This window comes from Lynx rufus, unplaced genomic scaffold, assembly GCF_022079265.1.
Source record: "Lynx rufus isolate CCGP_SWC_20201006 ecotype Redwood Valley unplaced genomic scaffold, mLynRuf1.p SCAF_18, whole genome shotgun sequence".
Taxonomy (NCBI): domain Eukaryota; kingdom Metazoa; phylum Chordata; class Mammalia; order Carnivora; family Felidae; genus Lynx; species Lynx rufus.
The window spans coordinates 27,471,242-27,492,378 of NW_025814832.1; the positions used below are offsets into that span (position 1 = coordinate 27,471,242).

Here is a 21,137-nt window from a genome sequence, read left to right on the forward strand (position 1 = left end):
GCCAGTCCGCGGCCGCGCGCTGATTGGCTCCCGGGCGCCGGCGCCGGCTCCCGATTGGCCAGCGCGCCGGGGATAAAGACGGGCGGCGCGGGAACCAGCTCCAGGCAGCTGGGCGGTGACACCTGAGGGTCCCAGAGTGGCGAGCTTCCTAGGGGCGCCATGAGCTGCATCAACCTGCCCACCGTGCTGCCCGGCTCCCCCAGCAAGACCCGGGGGCAGATCCAGGTACGGGGGGGCAGGTCCCAGCACGCGGGGGCGGGGGCGGGGGCGAGGGCGGGGGCGGGGGACCGTGTGCAGTGGACCCCGAAGTGATCCCGCTTTCTCTCCTAGGTGATTCTAGGACCCATGTTCTCGGGAAAAAGGTAATGGCCTCGCGGGGCCAGGGCGGGCCGGGACCACTTCCTCCTCCACCCCTCCCTCCCGAGGGTCTGTCCTCCCCTGGCGCCTCTTGCGGGCCTGTCCCCCCTCTCGGACAGCCCCCCATCGTGCAGTCCCCCTAGGTCAGCCGCCACCGCCCGACCGCGCTTTCCCGCCCAGGATGCCGCTCCGCCCTTGGATCCGGTCCTGGAGGAGGCTCTCCCTCCCAGCCCGCCCAGTTTAGGCCCTCCCATTAGGGTCCGATAACCACCCGCGCCTTCGCGCAGCTGGGTGCAGCTGCTGACGGTTTGGCCCCTCGCTAGAGCCCTCTCAGAAAGGGGCAGCCAGGTCTCTTAATTTTTTTTTTTAATTTTAAGTATTTAACATTTTTTAATGTTTTATTTATTTTTGAGAGGGGGGGGGAGGGGCAGAGAGAGAGGGAGACCCAGAATCCGAAGCAGGCTCCAGGCTCCGAGCTGTCAGCACAGAGCCCCACGCAGGGGCTCCAACCCACAGACTGTGAGATCATGACCTGAGCCGAAGTCGGAGGCTTAACCGACTGAGCCACCGAGGCGCCTTGTAAAACTTTAAGTATTCTAAGTTTAAGTTTATTTCATTTACGTATTTATTTATTTAAAGAGAGAGAGACAGAGTGAGCATCAGCAGGGGAGGGGCAGAGAGAGAGAGAGAGAGAGAGAGAGAGAATCCCAACCAGGCTCCAGACTGTCATCGCAGGTCCCAATGCCGGGCTCCAACTCACCACCCAGGCGACCATGACCTGAGCCGAAACCGAGGATTGGTGCCACCCAGGTGCCCCTAAAAATTTAACACTAAGGAGTCAGGCCAGGGGACCTTTGCTCCCCCGATGTGACAGGACCACTAGCTGACCTGGTGGGCTGGTGAGCCCCCTGAGTACCTCCCTCCGCCCTGGGGGACAGCTGTGGTGACACTCAGGTGGGCTCTGGGATCCAGTGGCAAAGCGCCCTCTTTGGCACAAAAAGATTTTGTGACGTCAGTTCAGACTCTGTGAAGACCTCTGGAGTGAGGTTACTTTGAACTCCTCCCCTCTGCCTGTGGCCTTTGCACTTCTCTGCCTCCTCCCCCGGCCACCTGGGGGGTTATCCCTTGCCACCCCCCACGTGGAGGGCACGTCCTGCCCTGGCATGCCTTTATTACTCCTGGGCTCCCTAGGGACGTACAGTCTTGACGTCCCTCTCAGGTCTAGACTGAACTCTCAGAGCACCGGCCCTCTCTGTCCTCGCTGGTCTTTATGTCCAAAGGCGCGGGCCTCAGGCTGCAGACCCCTAGACGGTGGTGGGGAGCCCAGCTTGTGCTGATAGAGTCTTCTTTGCCCCCTCTTAACCACTGTGCTCTGCTGTTGCAGTACTGAGCTGATGAGACGGGTCCGTCGCTTCCAGATCGCCCAGTACAAGTGCTTGGTCATCAAGTACGCCAAAGACACTCGCTATAGCAGCAGCTTCTCCACGCACGACCGGTCAGTGTCTGCTCTCCTCTGTCCTCTCCTAACACCTCCTCTGGAAGCCGGGTGGAAACTCACGGGGGGTGGGGATGGGGGGGGCCTCGTGCCGACCGTGCAACTCGGCAGACTTTGAGGGCTGCTTGGCAAGGGATCTCGGGACTTGGCCTCTCACAGGATTCTAGCCCCGGGTTTCTTCACCAGGGGAGATTTTGCACCCCCTCCCCCCCTTCCCAGAGTCCATTTGGCGATGTCTGGGGACGTATTTATTTTTCACAACTGGAGCGGGCTAGGGGTGGCTGTTGACGTCCCGTGGCTAGAGGCCAGAGATGCTGCTGAACGTCCCACAATGCACAGGGCGGCACCGCCCCCCCCCCCCAAATGTTGATCCTGCCCCAATTATCAACAGTGCCGTGCCCGGGCTGAGGAACCCTGCTCTGGAGGTTACAACTATACGGTTGCAAACTGGTTTTGTTGGGCCTGCACGGGGCTTTTTATGTAACTTTTCAGTTGCCCTGCCCTGGGGCTGATTCCCTGTGGCCTTGTGGCTTGTGTGCATATCCCCTTCTATGTTTATCTGCCTGCACCTTGGGATCATTTCAGTCTGCAACCTGAGGTGGGGGGTGGAGGGTTACATTTAGTCTTACTCGGGCCTGTTCCTTGCTGCAGATTGGGGCCTGACACTTCTGAGCCTGGGACATGTCTCTGCCCTTTGGACTTGTCCACCTGAGCTGGAGGCGGGGCTTGCAGCCTCAGAACCGCCTGATGTGTGGCTTCAGGGTGGGAGCATGGGGTTTTCTGAAGCCAGGCCGGGGGTGGGGTGGACAGTGCCCGGGGTTTGGAGTTAAGTGCCGGGATTTGCACGACCATTGCTTCCTGGCCGTGCTGTCTGATGTAGGCCACGTATGTCTTCCAGTTTGCTTCTTTCTCCCTGCCTTTTTTTTTAAATGTTTATTTATTTTTGAGAGAGAGAGAAAGACAGGACACGAGTGGGGGAGGGGCAGAGAGGGGGGGGGGGGCACAGAATCCGAAGCAGGCTCCAGGCTCCGAGCCGTCAGCACAGAGCCGAATGTGGGACTCGAACCCACGAACTGTGAGATCATGACCGGAGCTGAAGTCGGACGCGTAACGGACTGAGCCACCCAGGTGCCCCTGCTTCTTCCTCCTTAAAACACCCACTGGGCAGGGGAACATCCAGGGAAGTCCGTGAGAGCAGGAGGCAGTACTGTGCAGTGATGAGAAGTCCATCAGATCAGGGTCACATCTGAGCTCTGCCTGTCTGAGCACAGGTGCTGTCTAACTCGGGCTGCAGCGGCTGGGACTGAGCCCCTGGCAGGAGTGACAGTTCCACACACCCTGCCCTTGCCCGCCCTCTGGCCTTCTCTATTTGGGGATGAGAGGGGGAATTTAAAATGCAGGGAATACCATTTCATGCTCTTCCCAGATCTTGGAGTAGAATGATAGCACGGTAATAACTAAGCAGTGGTTGTGTTTTATGTTTTTCTAAATACACCTACAAACTGCTGAGCTTTAGTTAAGTACCAGCAGGAAAAGTGAAGACAAAGGAAAACAACACTGTGGAAAACAGAGACGCTATTTAAGAGGACAGAGAAAGGCATTTCTCTTCAGAAAGGGCCCTGGGTGTGGGAGCAGGATGGGGTCTAATGCCCTGGAACATTCCCACATGTGACCTTTCACTTGCAAACCCTTCTGGATATGACTGTCCCCGCAGGGCACGCCGGGCAGCCGTGGGACCTTAGATATAAATCTTGGCTCTGCTGGTTAACAGCTCCGTGAGCTTGGAGAAACCCTTCAATCTGTCAGAAAAGCCAGATGGAGGGAACTCTAGAGAGCTGAAGGTTGGGGTTCCGGACTTATCTCTGCCAGGATACACAGGACTCCGAGTCTGGGGCTAACGTTTGGCCCAGGGCCACGTTGGACTTCCCTGGGCACTTTTGCCTTTCATGGGCCCCTTCCGCCATAAAAAGAAAGAAGTAAAAAATTCTAGCTTGTGACTGCATTGATCTAAAGACATCTGTAATGCAGGCTGAGTTATACTTACTGATTCCTTTTCTCATTTTTAAAACCAATTAAAGCCTTTCGTCTGCCCCAGCCCACTAAACCAAAGTGGGGAGGAGCTTTTGAGTCTCAGTAAAGCTTTGTATCTCGAGTTGCTAATTTCTAGTCCAAAGCATCCAGTGAAATAGCTTGTGTTGAATAACTGGTGTTCTGAGCATGGGCCTTTATTCTCCCCAGATGCCCTCCCACAGGCGCTAACTTCACGCTCCAGCCAAACAGTGCCGCGTGATTTGCGGGTAGGGCGGTCACGAGAGCTGTTCCCCGGCCCCTGCGTTCAGGCCCCCACTCCCTTGCCTTGCTCACGCCCTGGCTTTCTCTCCCCAGAAACACCATGGAGGCATTGCCAGCCCGCCTGCTCCGGGATGTGGCCCAGGAGGCCCTAGGTGTGGCTGTCATAGGCATCGACGAAGGGCAGTTTGTAAGTTGGTTTGTCCTGGCATTCTGCCTACGGACTCCCTCTCTGTCCCCCCCTTGTCCTCTGCTGGCTTGGAAGGTATTCGTTCTATTTCTGATCTTTTTCAGTTGTTTTTTTTTTTAATGTTTGCCTGGTTTTTTTTTTTTTTCATTTTTTTATTACGTTTCTTTATTTTTGAGAGGCAGAGAGAGAGAGTGTGTGAACGGGGGAGGGGTAGCGAGAGAGAGGGAGACACAGAATCCAAAGCAGGCTCCAGGCTCTGAGCTTGTCAGCACAGAGCCCGATGTGGGGCTCGAACTCACGAGCCGTGAGATCATGACCTGAGCCGAAGTCCCATGCTCAACCAACTGAGCCACCCAGGCGCCCCAATGTTTGCTTATTTTTGAGAGACAGCGAGACAGAACACGAGTGGGGGAAGGGCAGAGAGAGAGGGAGGCAGAGAATCCCAAGCGGACTCCAGGCTCTGAGCTGTCAGCACCGAGCCCGACACGGGGCTCGAACTCACAAACTGTGAGATCACGACCTGAGCCGAAGTCCGACGCCCAACCGACTGAGCCACCAGGCGCCCCCTCAAAGACTCTATTCGTTTCTGGGATTTCTGGTTAGTTCTCTTTGTGTAGCTCCTGCTCTAATTCACGTATCTTCATTTTTGTTTGCGAATTTACCGTTTTTTGTTTGTTTGTGTGGCGGCCGCTGTCCCTTTCCTGGTCTTTCCGAGAATCTTGTGTTAAAGGCTTTTCCGGCTCACTCTTTCCCTTTCTTCCGGAGTGCACTCTCTGGGTGAGCCTGCAGGTCGTCTTTCGTAGTCTTGGCGTCTTTCGTCTTTCGTGTGCTTTGGGAGTTTTTGCTTCCGCGAGTTCATCTGGAATGAATGAAACTGTAACTCTCTCCCCACAGGGCTCACTTCAGCCCCCCGGAGAGTTCTGAGTGCGTCTGTCTCCACCCAGTGCACTCGTGAGGGTGACGTGAGCTGCTGTAACGATCAGGCCCCAAATCTCAGCAGCCGAATAACATAGAACTTTATCGTGAGTCAGTGATGGGGAGGTCTGCCGACACGGCTTCTACAATTTCCCTGGGTGGGCGCGTCCTGACACAGGAATTGGGCGAAGGTGGAGGGTCCCCTGTACTGCCTGTTTATTCTACCTCTGTGCCCTGAAATTCTTCTGTGTGTGTGTTTGGTGAGTGGGTATTGATTGTTGCAGGGAGAACCCACAGCGTGGGAACCAGGGACCTCTCACAGAGGGCTTGTGGGGGATCATTTTGGGGAGGCTTCTAAGAGGCTGGCCTGGCTCTCGATTCTGTGCCCTCGGGAAGGGAGTAACTGACCGGCCTCCTCAACCTTCCCCCTAGGGAGGAGGGGGGACCAGGAGGTGGAGGCCGAGTCGGTAAAGCAGCAGTGGTCACTCCTCCTGGGCAGGAAGGGGGAACGTGTGGTCCTCCGTAGCCTGGACAGCGTTCACGTCTGTCTCTGTGCTCAGACAGGATTACGGAGGGTCTCGGCTTCATCTTGACCCATCCCAGTCGAGGAGTGGCCTTGCCGGATGCGAATGTTCCGTGAAATGAATTTCGCTCTACGTGGTACCACCGGGGCCCAGCTGCCAACGCCAGGCCAGCTCCTGCTGTGGGGGCTGGTCTTCTCTTTTTGCAGCCCAGAAAAGCAAACAAAAACTCATTACGTGTTGGTCGGCATCCATCTAGTCTTTCTAGATGTGTACTTTTAAATAGCGCGAGCTCCATCGGGTGTTGGATGTACGCGACGGATCGCGGGAATCTCCCGAAGCCAAGACGACCCTGTATTTAGCTAACTTGATGATAAGTTATTCGTAAATAATAAATAAGTAAATAGAGTGGGCTTCTATCGCATGGTTGACCATTTACCCATGTCAGCAAATGTGCAATATTCATTCATTCATTCATTCATTCCTAAGTATTTTCTGGGCTTGTGCCCCATGCCAGCAGTGTTCTTGGTGTTGGGGGGGGGTACAGCCAGAGTCTCCCCCCTTGTGCATCCTTTCTAGTCCCTAGTCTAGTCTCTCCTTTCTAGGGAGAGAACGATGTCCTAGGTCAGGTGGGGACAACTGGACAGACGGGCAATGTGAAGGGGACAGAGCTACGGTGAGGCGGTCAGAAAGGGGTCTGAGGGAGAGCCAGGGAGCGAGCTGCTGGCCGGCTGGGTGTGTCCAGGGGCAGGACGGAGGCAGGTGGCTCTGGGCAGGCTAGCGGAGAAGACTCGGGAATTAGCTTGGGCAGAGCCCGCCAAAGGGCGGCCCCGCTGACGGAGAGCGGATGACAGGACAGTGTGACCACTGGGCCTCTGCAGAAATCCCCAGGAGAGAGGGGAGGAGTAAGGGGCAGGTGGCAGAGCTTGCACGCATGTGCGCACGCACGCACACACACACCCCAGTGAAAGTTTGTCTCATCGCTGCTGTCTGAGGTCTGTGTCCATGTTTACGGGCTACTTGTATCTATTTCTCCTTTTTCCAATGGCCTTTGAAGGGCTTCCACTCATTTTTCTCTTGGTTTCTCCTTTCTCCAGTGGACCTGAAGTGGCCGATGCCACTTTGTCACATGATCTGCTTTCTTCCCTGTTTATGTGCCCCGGAGATCTGTCTGTGGCATTCCGTTTCATGTTTTACCACTCATGGCCAAACGTTTTGCTTTGTCACGTCCTTTATCCCTGGCTTCTGTGGCCTCTGCCCCTTCAAGGCCGGCCTGTCTGCCAGGAAGCAGAGGCCTGGGCTGGGGCAGGGCCAGGGGTCATTGGGCTGCACATCTCGAGCCAGCCGGCTCTTGGCAGGAAGACAGCAGCGGTGAAAATCCACTCGTAGGCTTCCTAATCTCTTCTTTGGGTTCTTTCCCCTTCATGAGAACTCGTTTGGGAAGTGGCTCATTGCAGGTCGCCCGGAGGTGTAGAACGGGCCGCTGGACTCGGGTGGGCAAACTCGTCCCCAGCAAGAAACCTCCCGGTCCTTTCCTCCGTGGGTCTCGTGATTATTTTTGTCTACCAAGAAAACCTGAAATTGACTAAGTACTTTGAGGTTCTGTTTTAAAGTATTGTTCTTTTGAGGTTGTTTATTTTGAGAGAGAGAGAGATAGCACGGGTGGGAGAGGAACAGAGAGAGAGAGGATCCTAAGCATGTTCCACATTTCCAGCTTGGAGCCTGACGTGGGGCTCGAACTCACGAGACGGGGAGATCATGACCTGAGCCAAAACCAAGGGTCGGATGCTCCATAGACTGAGCTCCCCAGGCACCCCGAGGTTCTACTTTAAGTGTAACCTGTAATATTTTCCTAGGGCTGCCCTAACAGGTACCACAGACCAGGCAGCTGAAACAGCAGGAATTGATTTTCCCAATTCTGGAGGCCCAAAACCCGACATCAGGGTGTGGGCAGGCTCCTTTCCCTCTCAGGGCCCTGAGGGGAAGGGTGTGCCCGGCCTCTCTCCTTGGAAATGTGTGGAGACCGTTTGCTTTGCGACAACTTAGGGAGGGAGGCGTTTACTGGCTGAGAGCTCCTTGCAGGCTGGGAGCTGCATTTCTGTCACCTGTGACGGAGTGGGGACACGTGCGTGACGGTGCAGCAGTCGTGGGTGTTTCTGTAGCTCGGGACTGGCCAGCCCCACAGAGGGGAGTCACGTCTGGCTTCTTCGGCCGAATCGTACTTGAATTGCTCGTGATTTTTCTAGCCACCTTCACGGGACCTGTCTTGCCAACTGTCCAGGTCTCGGTAACCTTGCACCTCGATAAATGCGCCAAGTCAGGCCTGATGGCTTGGAGAGAGACCCTGCTGCCCAAAGACAAGCACGTGCGCGTTCTCACAGCCCGAAGACCAATCCAGATAGACTAACACAATCAGCCAAAGGCAGTGGGATTGACCGGGGACAGCTCGCCCGAGCATCTGCAGAAGTTGCGACCTCACCCTGGGCCACTTAAAATCACAGTTGATTTACCAAGTACATGCGGGGCCCGCTGTGGCGTCCTGCTCCGTAAATGGCCAGTGGAACCCCGACCCCTTCTCGAGGCATCAGATGGCACATTATTCCCTATATGAGTGCCTCCGATCCTTAAACAACACCGAGTGCGGTCCTTGCCATTTCTAAGGTTCAGAAACGTGAAGTCCTTGCCAAGGTCACCAAGCACACGCGTCCCACCAGAGCAGGGTTCAAGGCAGGCAGCCCTCTGGCCTGAGCTTTTGGCCACCGCGGTTTTAGACCGCCTCCAGGGGGGGCCACATCACCTGGCGACAGGTCCGCGGTGCTGTGCTGGGGCCTGGAGCCGACCTATTCTGTCCCGGTGGCCGGTGAGGCGGCATGGGTGGTTGTGGGTGCACATGGCTGTGTGCCGTGGGGCAACCACAGGAACGCCGGTCTCCTCGTCGGGGCACTGGCGGGAGCGTTGGGGTCGCCCTGTTCTCATGCTCCACGCTGACGGGTGGCAGTGTCTCTCCGTGGCTGCTGCAAGCTGCTCGGGGTGGAAACCCACTGCCCTCCCCCCTCCGCCCCCTCCCAGTTCCCAGACATCGTGGAGTTCAGCGAGACTATGGCCAACGCCGGGAAGACCGTGATCGTGGCTGCGCTGGATGGGACCTTCCAGAGGAAGGTGAGTCGTCTGATCCAGGTCTTGGGAAGGGGTCTGGAGGGAGAAGGGGGCCCGGGGAGGAGCAGGGACAGCCCAGCTAGCCTTTGCTCTCAGCGCGGTGCCACCTGGATGACTGGGGCTTAGCCCTTGGGGGGCACTCAGGTGAGCGGGACCCAGGCCCCCCGGGGTTTGCCTGGGAGCGAGTCCATCCCAGTCTGGGTGCTGGGGGTGTTGCAGGGGACGGCACTCTGGGGAAAGCAAGGTCAAGGCAAAGTGCCCCTGTGTCCGTGCTTGTGAGTCAAGGGGTTGCAAGGAAAGACCCGCCTGGCGAGGTGGATGCGCCCAGAGGCTGTCTCTCCCCCGGAACGTAGGCCTTCGGGACCATCCTGAACCTGGTGCCCCTGGCGGAGAGTGTTGTGAAGCTGACGGCGGTGTGCATGGAGTGCTTCCGCGAAGCCGCCTATACCAAGAGGCTGGGCGCAGAGAAGGAGGTAGCCGCCCCCTGCCTTCTCCAGGGGTGGAGGGGGGAGGGTGGCCCGGAGGCGCCCCGCCCCGCCTCAGCCCATGGCTCTTTGCATCCCCGCGGCCAGGTCGAGGTGATCGGGGGCGCAGACAAATACCACTCCGTGTGCCGCCTGTGCTACTTCAAGAAGGCCTCGGGTCTGCCCGCCGGGCCGGACGGCAAGGAGAATAAGGAGAACTGCCCGCTGCTGGGGAAGCCAGGAGAGGCCTCGGGGGCCCGCAAGCTGTTTGCTCCGCATCAGATCCTGCAGTGCAGCTCGGCCAACTGAGGTGTGGGCGCCTGGGGAGCGCCCGCTCCCTTCCCGCTGCCGCCCCCTGGCGGACGCTTGCAGGACTGCCCCCGCCCTCGTGCGGCGCAGCCTTTCCAGAAGAGGAAGTGGAGGGGGGTGGGGTGCGGGGACGGAACTTTCGGCGGCGGTGCGCTTTCCCCGGGCTGGTGGTCTGCACGTTCCGTTTCCCCTTTCCTGCCCGCCGGCGCTTTCTTGGTTCCCTTCCCCGCTGCGGATCCACTCCTGAGCTCAGGGTCTGGCCACCCACCGCGGACACCCGCCCCCTCCTCCCGTGGGGTGAGGGGCCGAGCCACACACTGGCGACACTACCGCTGGCCGCTTCTTCCCCCTTGTGGCTTTCACTGTTGAGTTTCTGTTCTCGCTGGGAAGTCCGTTCCCCAGTTGCTCCGGCTTAGCACAGTGTCATCCCACGCAAAAATTTCTGTTGGCCTGGAAAGGGCTCCTGGTCCCTCGGGGTGGCTGGACTTGTGCCTTCTGGCTTCCCTTTGGGCTAAAAGCTCTTCCCTCTCTCTGGTGGTCATTTTCTCCAGAATTACAGCTTCTCTCACATGGGGGACACTTACCCTAGTGGGGCCCAGATCCCAGGGGCTTATCTTTTAAAGGGGGGGGGGTAGGGTGGGTAGGGGCAGAGGTAGCTGGGGACAGGGTCTCTGATTCTGTTGTGTGTGGAATTAATAACTAATATTAAAATTTACTGGTTGGTGGGAGCACATGTGTCTTTAACAGCCTGGGATGCCCTGGGTCTCCCTGTCGACAGCTCTGATGGGACCACGGGTGGGGATTTCTTTCCAGATCTTCTTTAGCACTACTCGCTGGTCTCTTAGCCACACTTTAACTGAGAAGCGCCGCGAAGCGCGTCCCAAGAGGCACATTTGCTTGCTCTCCTGTCTGGACAGGTTTAGGACAAAATGGGTGGATGGAGGAGGCTGGGGCCCGGGACGGAAAGACAAGGCTATACTCGGGGCTGCCCGCTGGGGCTGTGGGGTCAGGTTTTGTTTGTGAAACAGACACTTAAAGGTTCAGGAGCCCAGAAGACCAGCTCAGCTGTACCTTGTAACATGGGCCGTCAGTGGCTTGCGTGGAGGCCAGAACCTTCTGGGGTTGGGTGTACCCACCAGTGGGGATGGGATGGGGGTTCTGGGGTGGCCTCCTCGCCCTGGCTTGCCTCTCCCCTTTGCTCTATTCCGGCTTGCTAGTGACTGGTCCCGAATTACAGTGAGGCATTTGCAGAACCCTGTGAGTGTCTACTCGGTTTTGAAACTAACAGGCCCACTTTTGACAGTTCTTGCTGTCTCTGCTCCAAAAGGGAAGTGAGGTGCTTCAGGGGCCCTGGCCTTTCCTGCTAGGGATGGGCTCACTCCCTCAGGGTGGGCCATCCCGGGACGGGCTCCAGACGTGCGGACCCCAGTCTGCTAGAAGTGGAGGCCTCTGGGCCCTGCCGGATCACTCCGCACTCTGCTAAGAGGGTTGGGAAGGAAAGGGTTACCGCGCAGGGTCCGCTCCCAGGGGCCCCCACCCCAACTCCAGCAAGGGCACAGCAGGGCCCTGGCAAGGCAGTCCAGAAAGACTGTCTTGTTTACAAGCTGAGCACAGTTGCTATTTTAAGATGCTGTTGGACGGCAGTGTGAGGAATGAGACCCCAGACAAGTGCGCGCGCGCGCTGGGCGTGCTGCAGGGGCACACTGCCGTGACTTCAAAATGCAAGTTCATAAAGCAGCCCCCTCCCAGGGTGCACCCCAGAGTGGAATCTCTCTCCAACCCCTGGGCTGAGGCCCAACTGATGACCCTGGAGATTATGAACGAGAAAAACATTTATTCCGTCTTCAAATCAGTCTAACAGAACCAAGGGTCTGCATCTCACCCCCAAGGCTTTTTAATACATTCAGAACAGCCCAGGGGCTGTGGATACACCCCACACCTCACAGTGGCAGAGTATTTACATAAAGCTGGGTGTTTTCCGGCAGGCAAAGCCCCTCCCGGTTGCCAAGGGCTGGGAGCAAGGCGGAGGGAATGCCTCCCGGTGCCCCCTGGGGTGGGCATCCAGCGCCACGGCTGGCAGGCCGGCAGGCAGTCCGGAGGCACTGGCATGGGGCAATGACCCTAGATCCAAGAGCAAGCAGATGCTACAGCAGTGAGCACGGGGCTGCTGGCTCCCAGGGCAGGCAGGGGGCTGGGGACACAGCAGCGCCAGGAGGTGGGGAACAAACCTGAGTGAGCAGGAAAGGGGGCCCTGGCCCCACAGTCTCCTCTTTGGCACAGAACCCCGAGTAACTGTGGCCACCAGGGCCCAGGTCCTGGACCTGGGCCCGGCTCCTTTGGGCTGGGGAGAAGCTAAGGCACTTGTCAAAGCAGCGTGTCGGGCACTTCTAGCTATTCCAACTGGGGTTGGGGATCATTAAAAGCAATGACAAAACACATCTGGCTAAAAACGCTTTTCTAAAAAATGCCCTTGAGGAGTGGGTGGGCGAAGCCCTTGCTAGAGGGAGCCCGGCAGCCAGGGCAGGGGAAGCGGGGGCTCTCCAGGCCGTGCGCGGCTCCGACGGGCACCCGGCAGGGTGAGGGGGCCGCAGCTCCAGGAGGCGAAGCTCACGGGAGGAGTCCAGCACAGAGCGAAGGCCCCCGAGCGCCCTCTCTGCTCCCCTGACCGTTCGGGCCGCAGCTCAGTACACAGGGGGCGGCTGGTAGCCCTCCGTGGTCTCAGCGTTCTGGGTGAAGGGCGGTTGTTGGTAGTTGTCCACAGACGCACCAGGGTAGGAGGCGTAGGCGGTGCCGGGGTCTGGAGTGGGGTCCACGTAGTTCTGGATGAAGTCGTCCACGCCGGCCTTGTAGCGCTGGTAGGCCAGGGAGGCCAGCACGCCCTGCAGGGAGCCCCGAGGTTTGGGTTCCTCAGCCTTCCGCCACCCTTCTCCAAAGACACTGCACCCCTGCCCGCCCCGGCCCACCTACCCAGGAGAAGATGGAGAAGAAGCTGAAGGTGATGGCTGCCCGGGCCGAGTCGGCCCCCACTAGCACGTCTTCCGCCTTGGTGGCCACCCACTGGTTGGTGAGGAAGCAGAAACCAACAAACCACAGGAAAGTCCAGAAAGCTGGGAAGAAGGCCGGAAGGGCAAGGTCACTTCCATGGAGGCAGGGGCGGTCTGGGGACCCAGGAGGGGCCCCCTGTGGGGGCGGCGATGGCGAGGCCCTGTGGCAGGGATCTCCCAGAAGCCTCCAGGAGTGTGAAGGGCACTGATGCGGAAGCCAGGGTGGCGACCTGGGTGCCTGGCTCGAAGGTCCCGTGATTGCCACTCAACGCCGGTGGGCTTAAGCAGACTCACAGAAATCCCTGTGTGCAAGCCTGTCTGCTTGGGTAGGGGCTGCCCTCGGTTCCCCCTGAGGTTGCCGAGGCCCTGCCATCCCAGAACCCTCTTAGGAAGACTCCTATTCACCTCCACCAAGTCAACTGGGGGTCCCGCTGGAAGGTACCTGAGAAGAGCAGGTCGCTGATGACCAGGTATTTGCGGTCAGTGGCGTTGCTGATCTGGGGGAAATAGGCGTCAACCACTAGGAAGGCGGCCGAGGCCAGGAAGGCTAGCACCCCGATGGCGCTGCCGTAGCCGCACGCGTCCTCGTTGTGGTTGAACACGCAGTATTTCTGTTTGGACTGGTGGGTGTTGCTGTAGCCCTCGCCGAAAATGCACGAGAACACGATCAACGCAAAGACCTGAGGGGACAGGTGGGGAAGGGCTGAGCGGTGGCCAGACAAGCCCCACGGCGGGCACACGTGAGAGGGACCCTGGGCTCCCCCACTGCAGCTGTTCCCCTTTGGGACGGCAGGCACCAGGGCCCCCTCTGAACTTGGGGACTGAGCTCGTAAGCAAGTTGCTTCTGGCTGGTGCACGGTCGCCACTTCTCTGTGCTCCCGGGCCACCTGCAGGTGTCAGCACAGTCGCCATCACCGGGGGCACGGCGGGAGATTCTTGGACCAGGGGCTGGTGGGGAACGGACGGGGATCTCCTGGGAGGGAGATCCCCACCTCGGCTGCCTGCTGGGAAGGGCCATCGTGGTTCCGTAGGAGATGGGCCACAAAGTTACAGAAACCCAGGCCTGGAGTCACCCCCAGATCACCTTCTGCTTGAATCACCTCTGCAGAGCCCAACCTCTGCCCCAAAACCTGGGTGATGAAAGACACCCCCCCCACCACCACCACCTCTCAGGAAAGCCGCACCAGTGTGCCCTGAGCTGGAACCCGTGCCCCCAGACTCCCACGTCTTGGAGCCCCCCCCACTCTTTCCTGCTCCAGGCTGCTCCCCCCCCCACCCCACCCCAGTTTGGCCAGCTTTCTTCCTACAAGGACTCCTGGCCCCTTTGACATCCTGACCCTCCCCTCTGAGGGCCCCCCAGGCTAGTCTGACTGGCAGGCCTGTGGATACAGTTCTGCACTCAGAACCCTGGAGGTCCTGGGCGGGGGTGGAAGGGGGTTCACCAGCCAGAACTCTGGGAGGGGCTCTAGGCCCTTGGGAACAGCCTCATGTGGCCTCCTCTCCTCCCCAGACGTCAAGGCCACCACCCATTCCCACCCCATGTCAGCAGATGCGGGACGGTCTGGACACCTGGCTCCCACTACGACAGGCACAGGCCTCTCCCTTGCCCTGCCCGGACAAGGCCCTCTGAATAGACTCTGGAGCTGGCAGTCACAAGCCCCACCCCCAGCTGGGGATGAAGCCGGAACTCCCCGATGCTGGGAGCAGTGTGCCAGCCCCGACTCCTGGCACAGCTGTCCCGACACACGGGGCATCTGCTCCTTGGATCAGACCCCACGGTCAGGCAGGGAGGGGGCATGGGTGCCACCAGGGCACCTCAGAAGGCTCCAGTCCCAGGCAGGCATGGTGAGGGCACTTAGTCCCAGCCCTCTGCCTGCCCACACTAACACCTTGTCCAGCTCCAGGCGCTGGTTGTCCAAAATCCTGTGCCCCGCCCCCCTCCAACCCCCTTACCCCCGGTAATCTGGTGCTGGAGGGATGCCCTACCCTCCCTGGGAAGGGTACCTCCTGGGGTCACCTGATCTTGGGTGGGGAAGCAGGCACGTGACTTGCTCCCCGAGTGGAGGGGAGACCCCATTACCCAACGTGGCTTGGGAAAGCCCCTTCCGGATGAATTCCCCCAGCAGAGAGTCCCAGCACGGCGGCCACCTGTCCTGGAGCTGCCCCAAGCTCCTCCCACCGCCAGCAGGGCGACAGGCCTGCTCCCCCGCGGCGCCTCCGGGCCACCCCGCGCCCGGGCCCGGCCGGTGGGGGGGCAGTGGGGACCAGGGGAAGCCGGGGAAAGCTGCGGCGCGCGAGTGGCGGCCGGCGGGGCCCGGGCCCCCTCGCCGGCCCCACGCGCGCCACCCGCACCCCTCCCCCGGGCCTCGGCCGCCGCCACCTGTCGCGCTCGCAGGCTCGCGGCACCCCCTCCCCCGCCCGGTCCCCGGCGGCGGAGTCCGGTTCCCCCGTCCGGCTCCCCACCCGCTCACCATGCACACGGCGCGCGCCACCACCTGCGGCTGCGTCAGGAAGCGCCACAGGTCGAAGGAGCCGCCTGCCTTGGCCGCGCCGTAGGCCCCGCTCTCCATGTCGCCTCCGCCGCCGCCGCCGCCGTAGCCGCCGCCGCCAGCCTAAGACCCTGCCACCACCCCGCCCCGCCCCGGCCCGGCCCCGCCCCCAGGGGCGTGGCCAGCGCGGCCCCAGGGACCGAGGGCAAAATGCGGTCCGCAGCCAGCGGCGAGCAGAGCGGCCCGGACGCTCCGACGGCTGGGCCTGCCTGCGTTCTGGCGGCCGACAAACGTCCAGCCCACGTCGTGGCGGGGGCCGCGTCCCCCTGCCCCCAGCAAGGGGCCAGAGAGTCCCCTGGAAGAGAGGGACGCCAGGAGGGCCCGCCCCTCTGCCCCACCCACACTTTGCCCCCTGCCCTCCCGCCTTCTCCAGGAAGCCCAGCAGATAGATGCCTGTCTGGGCCTCACCCGCCCAGGACCCAGGCTCAGAAGCACCCCCTCTTTTCTCCCCATTCCATCCCAAACCCCAGCCCACAGCTTGGACGCCCTCCTCGACTGGCCTGTCGCTCTTTGCTCCCGTCTGGAGCTAAGCCTGGGGGTGGTGCCGAGGACCCTCTCCGCAAATTTTCCGGGGCTGAGCCAGGCCCCAGGGGTGTGTGACTTCAGACTTCCATGCCCAAGATGGTATGCAGACAGAAACAAAGTTTCCAGGGTGACAGGCAGAGGGCAGAGTTTAACCCAGCCCTCCCCCACCCCAACATCTTTAGAGCATCTGAACAGGGAAGGCTGATGGGGTGGGGTGGGGGTGCGCTCCCTAGGGGCCACGGACTGACCGGAAGGGAAAAATTCCAGACAGTTTTTGCTAGTTGCGGGTAAGGATTAATGAGTGGGTGCTGGGGGGGGGGGCGGTGCTCAGAATCCTCCCAGGTGAGCCGCACAGTGACAGGCGACTAGGCCACCAGGAGATGGGGTGCCACACCAGGGAAGAGGGGAGCAGGGGTGGGGGAGGAGGAGGGGACGCTGAGTGGGTTGTTGCAGCTGGGCCTTTTCACAGTCTACCCCACCCTCTCCCCAGACCTGCACGGATGGTGAGGACAGGGGCCACACAGAGGTCCCCCCACTTCCTATGGACCTCCCCTGCCATCACAGGCCCTTCTATTCATTCCATCCCCGTCCTGAAATTGTCACACTAACACCGTGTGTGTTCGTGGAAGAACACCAGCCTTCAAGAATCAGGGCCGGCAGGGATTTCCTTCATTCAAATGGCGAGACCTTCTGTAGGGGACAGACAGCCGGGGCCCTCCTGAGGGGACTCTGCCGAGCCCGCATCGTCTGGCCACAGCCTTGATGATAAAGGAGTTAAGATTCCAGGTTAGGCAAGCACACCTTTCAGCCACCCCTCCCAAGTCCTCCAGGAATTTTATGGTGCCAAGCGCATCAGTGCCCTGGGCAGGAGAAGGGGTATAAGGCTTAGTCACTCCACTAAATGAAGGGGGGCACTGAATCACCAAGAGGGCAAGCGTCGGCTCCTGGTCACGTGGCGAGGGAGAGCCTGGTCTCCGTATCCCATTTAATATTAAAAAAAAATTTTTTTAACGTTTATTTATTATTGAGAGACAGAGAGACACAGAGCATGAGCAGGGGAGGGGCAGAGAGAATCCCAAGCAGGCTCCAGGCTCTGAGCTGTCAGCACAGAGCCCGACGCAGGGCTCGAACTCACACACTGCGAGATCATGACCTGAGCCGAAGTCGGTCGCTCAACTGACTGAGTCACCCAGGTGCCCCTCTATATCCCCTTTATAAAAGGGAAAACCGAGGCTCAGAGAGATGACGCGGCTCTCCCAGGAGTCTGGCCTCTGGAAAGGACAGAGACGGGAGGAAGGGACACTGACGTGAGACGAGGAGAGTGCCAAGGATAGACTCCCGGACAGCGGCCACTGAAAAGCTTGGCCAGGGAGGGAGGAAGACAACCAGGAGATGGCCGTGTCTAGAGACCAAGGCAGGTGAGAAGTTCACGGGGCAGAGGTTGTTGCCGCCAAAGGCCAGACAGGTGCAACACGCAGAGGCCTGTGGGGCTTGGGGACAGACAACACAAAGGCCCGGTCGCTTTACAAGTCAGTGAACCGAGAGCCTTAGACAGGGGACCCCAGGAGGTCCAGCCCCTGCCTCTTGTCACCAGCTGGGAAGCACCGACCTATGTGGTTCCCACGGAGAACAGAAGCCCCTGATCCAGCCTGGTCCCCAGGAGGCTTCAACCCCGCTCCTCGTGTCCCTCCCCAGACCCATCAGGAATACAGGCGAATGCCCCACCCGGAGGCCAACTGACTCCATCACAGGGGAGTGTTGGTCGGGGTCAGATAAAGCCACGGAAGTGCAAGCCCTCAGCAGACACGTGGCACACAGTAGGCCCTTCATAAACTCTTGCAGGTGATGCATGAGCCACATGGCCCTTCGTTTGCCCTGGAGGCAGCCCTGTCCTCCAAACCCGCCACCCGGCCTCCTTCTCGCTGTCCCCCACATCCTGCACCCATTTCCTACCCGATCCGCGAGCTTGGCCCAGCAACCCAGAGGCAACAGCGGCAATGGAGGTGAGGCTACCAAGCAGCCAGCACAGAGGTGGGTACCAGGGGCAGCTGCCCCGTGAGGGAGGCGGGCGTGGCTGAGCTGGCCTCCCTTAGGCAGGGCCAGGGCGGGGCTCTCCTACCTCCCGCTGACCCACCCAGAAGTGCCAACCGCCCCTCTGGAAGCCAAGGGGCCCTCTCACCTGGGGACACCAGCTTGAACGGGCTGGGGTGGCCACTGAAGTCGTTTTCAGCCTGACTCCAATGCCAGGCTGACATCGGGGTAAGTGGAAAGAGGTTGGCAGACTGCCCGTAGTTCGGTCCCCGCTGCACGTGGACCTGTGGGTCCTTCCCGACAAGGCTAGAGGCGATGGGTGGGCTGCCTGAGGGCACCTGGCAGGAAATCTCCACCCTGGGGCCTGTGTCTCCGTCCAGCAAGGTGGAGTTAGCCTGTAGCTGAGACATGGGCTCCGATAGGGTGGAAGAGGTTAGCAAGGCATGGCTGCGTGACTTTAACACCCTCTCCCCAGCAAATTCCCTCGTTTCAAAGTGCCTACTGGGCTTGGAGGCCTGTCATTGCTGCCTCCTCCAGGCAGCCTTCTGGATTACTCCATCTGTCTTTTTTTTTTTTTAATATTTATTTATTTATTTATTTATTTATTTATTTATTTATTTTTATTTTTGAGACAGAGAGATCGACAGAGCATGAGTAGGGGAGGGGTGGAGAGAGAGGGAGACACAGACTCTGAAGCAGGCTCCAGGCTCCGAGCTGTCACCACAGAGCCCGACATGGGGCTCGAACTCACAGACTGTGAGATCACGACCTCAGCTGAAGTCGGACGCTTAACCGACTGAGCCACCCGGGCGCCCCTCCATCTGTCGTATGTCTGGGTTTCAACCCTACTTGTAGTGTGTACCACACAATTTCACATTTGGTTTTGTTCTTATGGTACCTTCTGGGTTGCCAGACTTACCAAATAAAAATACAGGATGCCTAGTTAAATTTGAGTTTCAGGTAAATAATGAATAATTTTTCGGTATGAATATGTCCTGTGCAAAATTTATCTGGCAGCCCCTATTTATATTTTTTCAGTATTGACCCTTTTACTGGAATACATGTTCCTTCAGAACAAGAACTGTCACTTAGAAGAATCTGGATTCTAGGAGCTCCTGGGTGGCTTAGTCGGTTGGGCGTCCGACTGGCTCAGGTCATGATCTCATGGTTTGTGAGTTCGAGCCCCGCGTCAGGGTCTGTGCTGACAGCTCGGAGCCTGGAGCCTGTTTCGGATTCTGTGTCTCCCTCTCTCTGTGCCCCTCCTCTGCTTGCACTCTGTCTCTCTCTCAAAAATAAAATAAAAATAAATTAAAAAATTAAAAAAAAAAAGGGAGTGACGTTCCGATCCATGCTACGGCACAGACGAACCTTAAAAACATTACGCCTGGGGAAAGAAGTCAGACACAAAAGGCAACATCTGTTCTATTCCGCTCGTGGGAAATGTCCAGAATAGGAAAATCCTGAGACAGAAAGCAGACTGGTAGTGGCCAGGGGCCGGCGGAGGGGGAAATGGGAAGTGACCGCTAGTTGTGTAGGGGTTTTCCTTTTGGGGTGATGGAAATGTTCTGGAACTAGATAGAGGTGTGGTTGCACAACATTGTGAATGCATCAGATGCTGTGAATTGTCACTTTAAAATGGTTAATTTTGTGCTAAGTGAAATTCACCTCACCTCAATTTAGAAAGGAGAAAGTAGGGGAGGGGAGGGGAGGGGGGAGGGAAAAGATAGAGGGAGGGAAGGAGGAAGAGAGAAAAAGAAGAAGAAAGGAGGAAGGAAGGAAGGAAGGAAGGAAGGAAGGAAGGAAGGAAGGAAGGAAACCCTACTGGATAAAAGTCTACCTCTGAGACTTAGACTCTTTTTTGTCCAGAATATTTTACTACAAAAACAAAATGAAATTAGGATGTGAGTAGGAAGCACGGAGAGGTTTGAACAGAGGTCGGGAGAGCGGACGCTGGATTCAACTTCTAGATTCAACAAGTCTGTCGACTGGAACTCGCAGGACAGGCGTTGGTGTGCCTCGTGGTGACACCACCCACCTCGGGTTGGTTGGCTGAACCACCCGCTACAGGAGCCGGCAGCTCCTAATGCGCATGTCCAGCCGGGAGCGCATGCGCGATCCAGGCATCCCCTAATGCGATAAAGTGCGCGCCTCGAGGACGCGCCGAGCTGGGGATTTGCTCACCGAGATAGAGACAAGTTAGGTGCCAAGTCGACCAGCCACCCGATCAGCTGGCCCCGAGCTCGGACCTGATGCTGGACGGGGGAGGGGAGGGGGAGCTGAGACCGGGAAGGCCTGTCTGCCCCCTGGTATCAGAGGCCTCCTCTGCCAGACCCACCAGGGTGCCTGGGATGCCTGGCCCCTGCTCCCAGAGGGGTCAATGTCTGGTTTAAAGGGACCGTCGGAAGGCGAGGGTAGAGGGTATGACCCAGATCCACAGGGACCAGCTGAGCCAGAGAGAAAGATGCCACTTGGGAAAGCAGGATTCCTGAAGGAGACGGGACGCTCCCAGCCCCTGGAAAACCCAGGACCAGACCCATTGCGCGGTCACGCCCCGAAGGCGCTTGCGGAACTTGGAAGTAACTTCTTTGTTTTGTAGGCGGATCCTGGAGTCGACCTGATGCAGAAGACATTTCTAAGAGCTTCCTGCTGGCTGGCCCTCTCGCTGCCAATAGTGAATTCTCCAAGGCAGAGAGGCCAGGAGGAAACAGAGCTGCTTTCGGAATGGGGGTTTGCGGGGCAGGGTCGGATTGTTCATGTTAATGGTGCCTGTTGAAGAATGGGGGGGGGGCGGGAAGGGCGCCTGGGGGGCTCAGTCGGTTGAGTGTATGACTTCGGCTCAGGTCATGACCTCACGGCTCGTGAGTTCGAGCCCCCCGTTGGGCTCTGTGCTGACAGCTCAGAGCCTGGAGCCTGCTTGGGATTCTGGGTCTCCCTCTCTCTCTGCCCCTCCCCCACTCGTGCTCTGTCTGTCTCTCTCTCAAAAATAAACATATAAAAAGGAAGAAGCAAACTGGAAGACATATATGACTCTCTCTCAAAATAAGTAATAAACATTAAAAAAATAGTGTGCGGGGGCAGTGCTTGGGGTGTAGAGAAAAGGGTTTACCAAATCGAAATATATACCTTGTGCACCACCCTTGCCCTGCTGGGCACACTGGCTCTGGAAATCGCACCGCCATCAGAAAACTGCTCACCGAGCAGAGAACTGGAACCAACCAGAATGTTCTTCCTCCAGAGACATTTCCCAGGAGTCCCGAAGTTTCTGACCCCTAAGCATAGTTCTTTCTAGATC

General features: G+C 58.6%; 2 protein-coding genes across 4 annotated transcripts; one reads left to right on the top strand and one right to left on the bottom strand.

Annotated features, from left to right (window-relative positions):
• Positions 1-30: 30 nt before the first annotated feature.
• On the top strand, positions 31-10,319 carry TK1 (thymidine kinase 1). Of its 2 annotated transcripts, XM_047081284.1 has the most exons (7): positions 41-225; positions 331-362; positions 1,742-1,852; positions 4,238-4,331; positions 8,837-8,926; positions 9,277-9,396; positions 9,496-10,319. In XM_047081284.1, exons 1-7 carry the CDS (start codon positions 160-162, stop codon positions 9,694-9,696), a joined length of 714 nt encoding a protein of 237 aa, XP_046937240.1. In that variant the 5' UTR covers positions 41-159; the 3' UTR covers positions 9,697-10,319. The 2 variants fall into 2 exon arrangements, with proteins under 2 accessions (XP_046937239.1, XP_046937240.1); XM_047081283.1 differs by having other exon boundaries at positions 31-225; positions 9,277-10,319.
• Positions 10,320-11,510: 1,191 nt separating this feature from the next.
• On the bottom strand, positions 11,511-15,340 carry SYNGR2 (synaptogyrin 2). Of its 2 annotated transcripts, XM_047081285.1 has the most exons (4): positions 15,212-15,340; positions 13,183-13,420; positions 12,664-12,803; positions 11,511-12,575 (listed from the first exon to the last, which is right to left on the bottom strand). In XM_047081285.1, exons 1-4 carry the CDS (start codon positions 15,308-15,310, stop codon positions 12,378-12,380), a joined length of 675 nt encoding a protein of 224 aa, XP_046937241.1. In that variant the 5' UTR covers positions 15,311-15,340; the 3' UTR covers positions 11,511-12,377. The 2 variants fall into 2 exon arrangements, with proteins under 2 accessions (XP_046937241.1, XP_046937242.1); XM_047081286.1 differs by lacking the exon at positions 12,664-12,803.
• Between the last annotated feature and the right edge of the window lie 5,797 nt (positions 15,341-21,137).

What these genes read in the sequence shown, in the direction of transcription:
- TK1 (XM_047081283.1), top strand. Translation starts at nt 160, where the DNA reads ATGAGCTGCATCAACCTGCCCACCGTGCTGCCCGGCTCCCCCAGCAAG. An exon ending in GCATCGACGAAGGGCAGTTT is followed by an intron (nt 4,332 to 8,836) that starts GTAAGTTGGTTT and finishes GCCCCCTCCCAG; the next exon opens with TTCCCAGACATCGTGGAGTT. An exon ending in ATGGGACCTTCCAGAGGAAG is followed by an intron (nt 8,927 to 9,276) that starts GTGAGTCGTCTG and finishes CCCGGAACGTAG; the next exon opens with GCCTTCGGGACCATCCTGAA.
- SYNGR2 (XM_047081285.1), bottom strand. Translation starts at nt 15,310, where the DNA reads ATGGAGAGCGGGGCCTACGGCGCGGCCAAGGCAGGCGGCTCCTTCGAC. An exon ending in TGGCGCGCGCCGTGTGCATG is followed by an intron (nt 13,421 to 15,211) that starts GTGAGCGGGTGG and finishes CTGTCCCCTCAG; the next exon opens with GTCTTTGCGTTGATCGTGTT. An exon ending in CAGCGACCTGCTCTTCTCAG is followed by an intron (nt 12,804 to 13,182) that starts GTACCTTCCAGC and finishes CCTTCTTCCCAG; the next exon opens with CTTTCTGGACTTTCCTGTGG.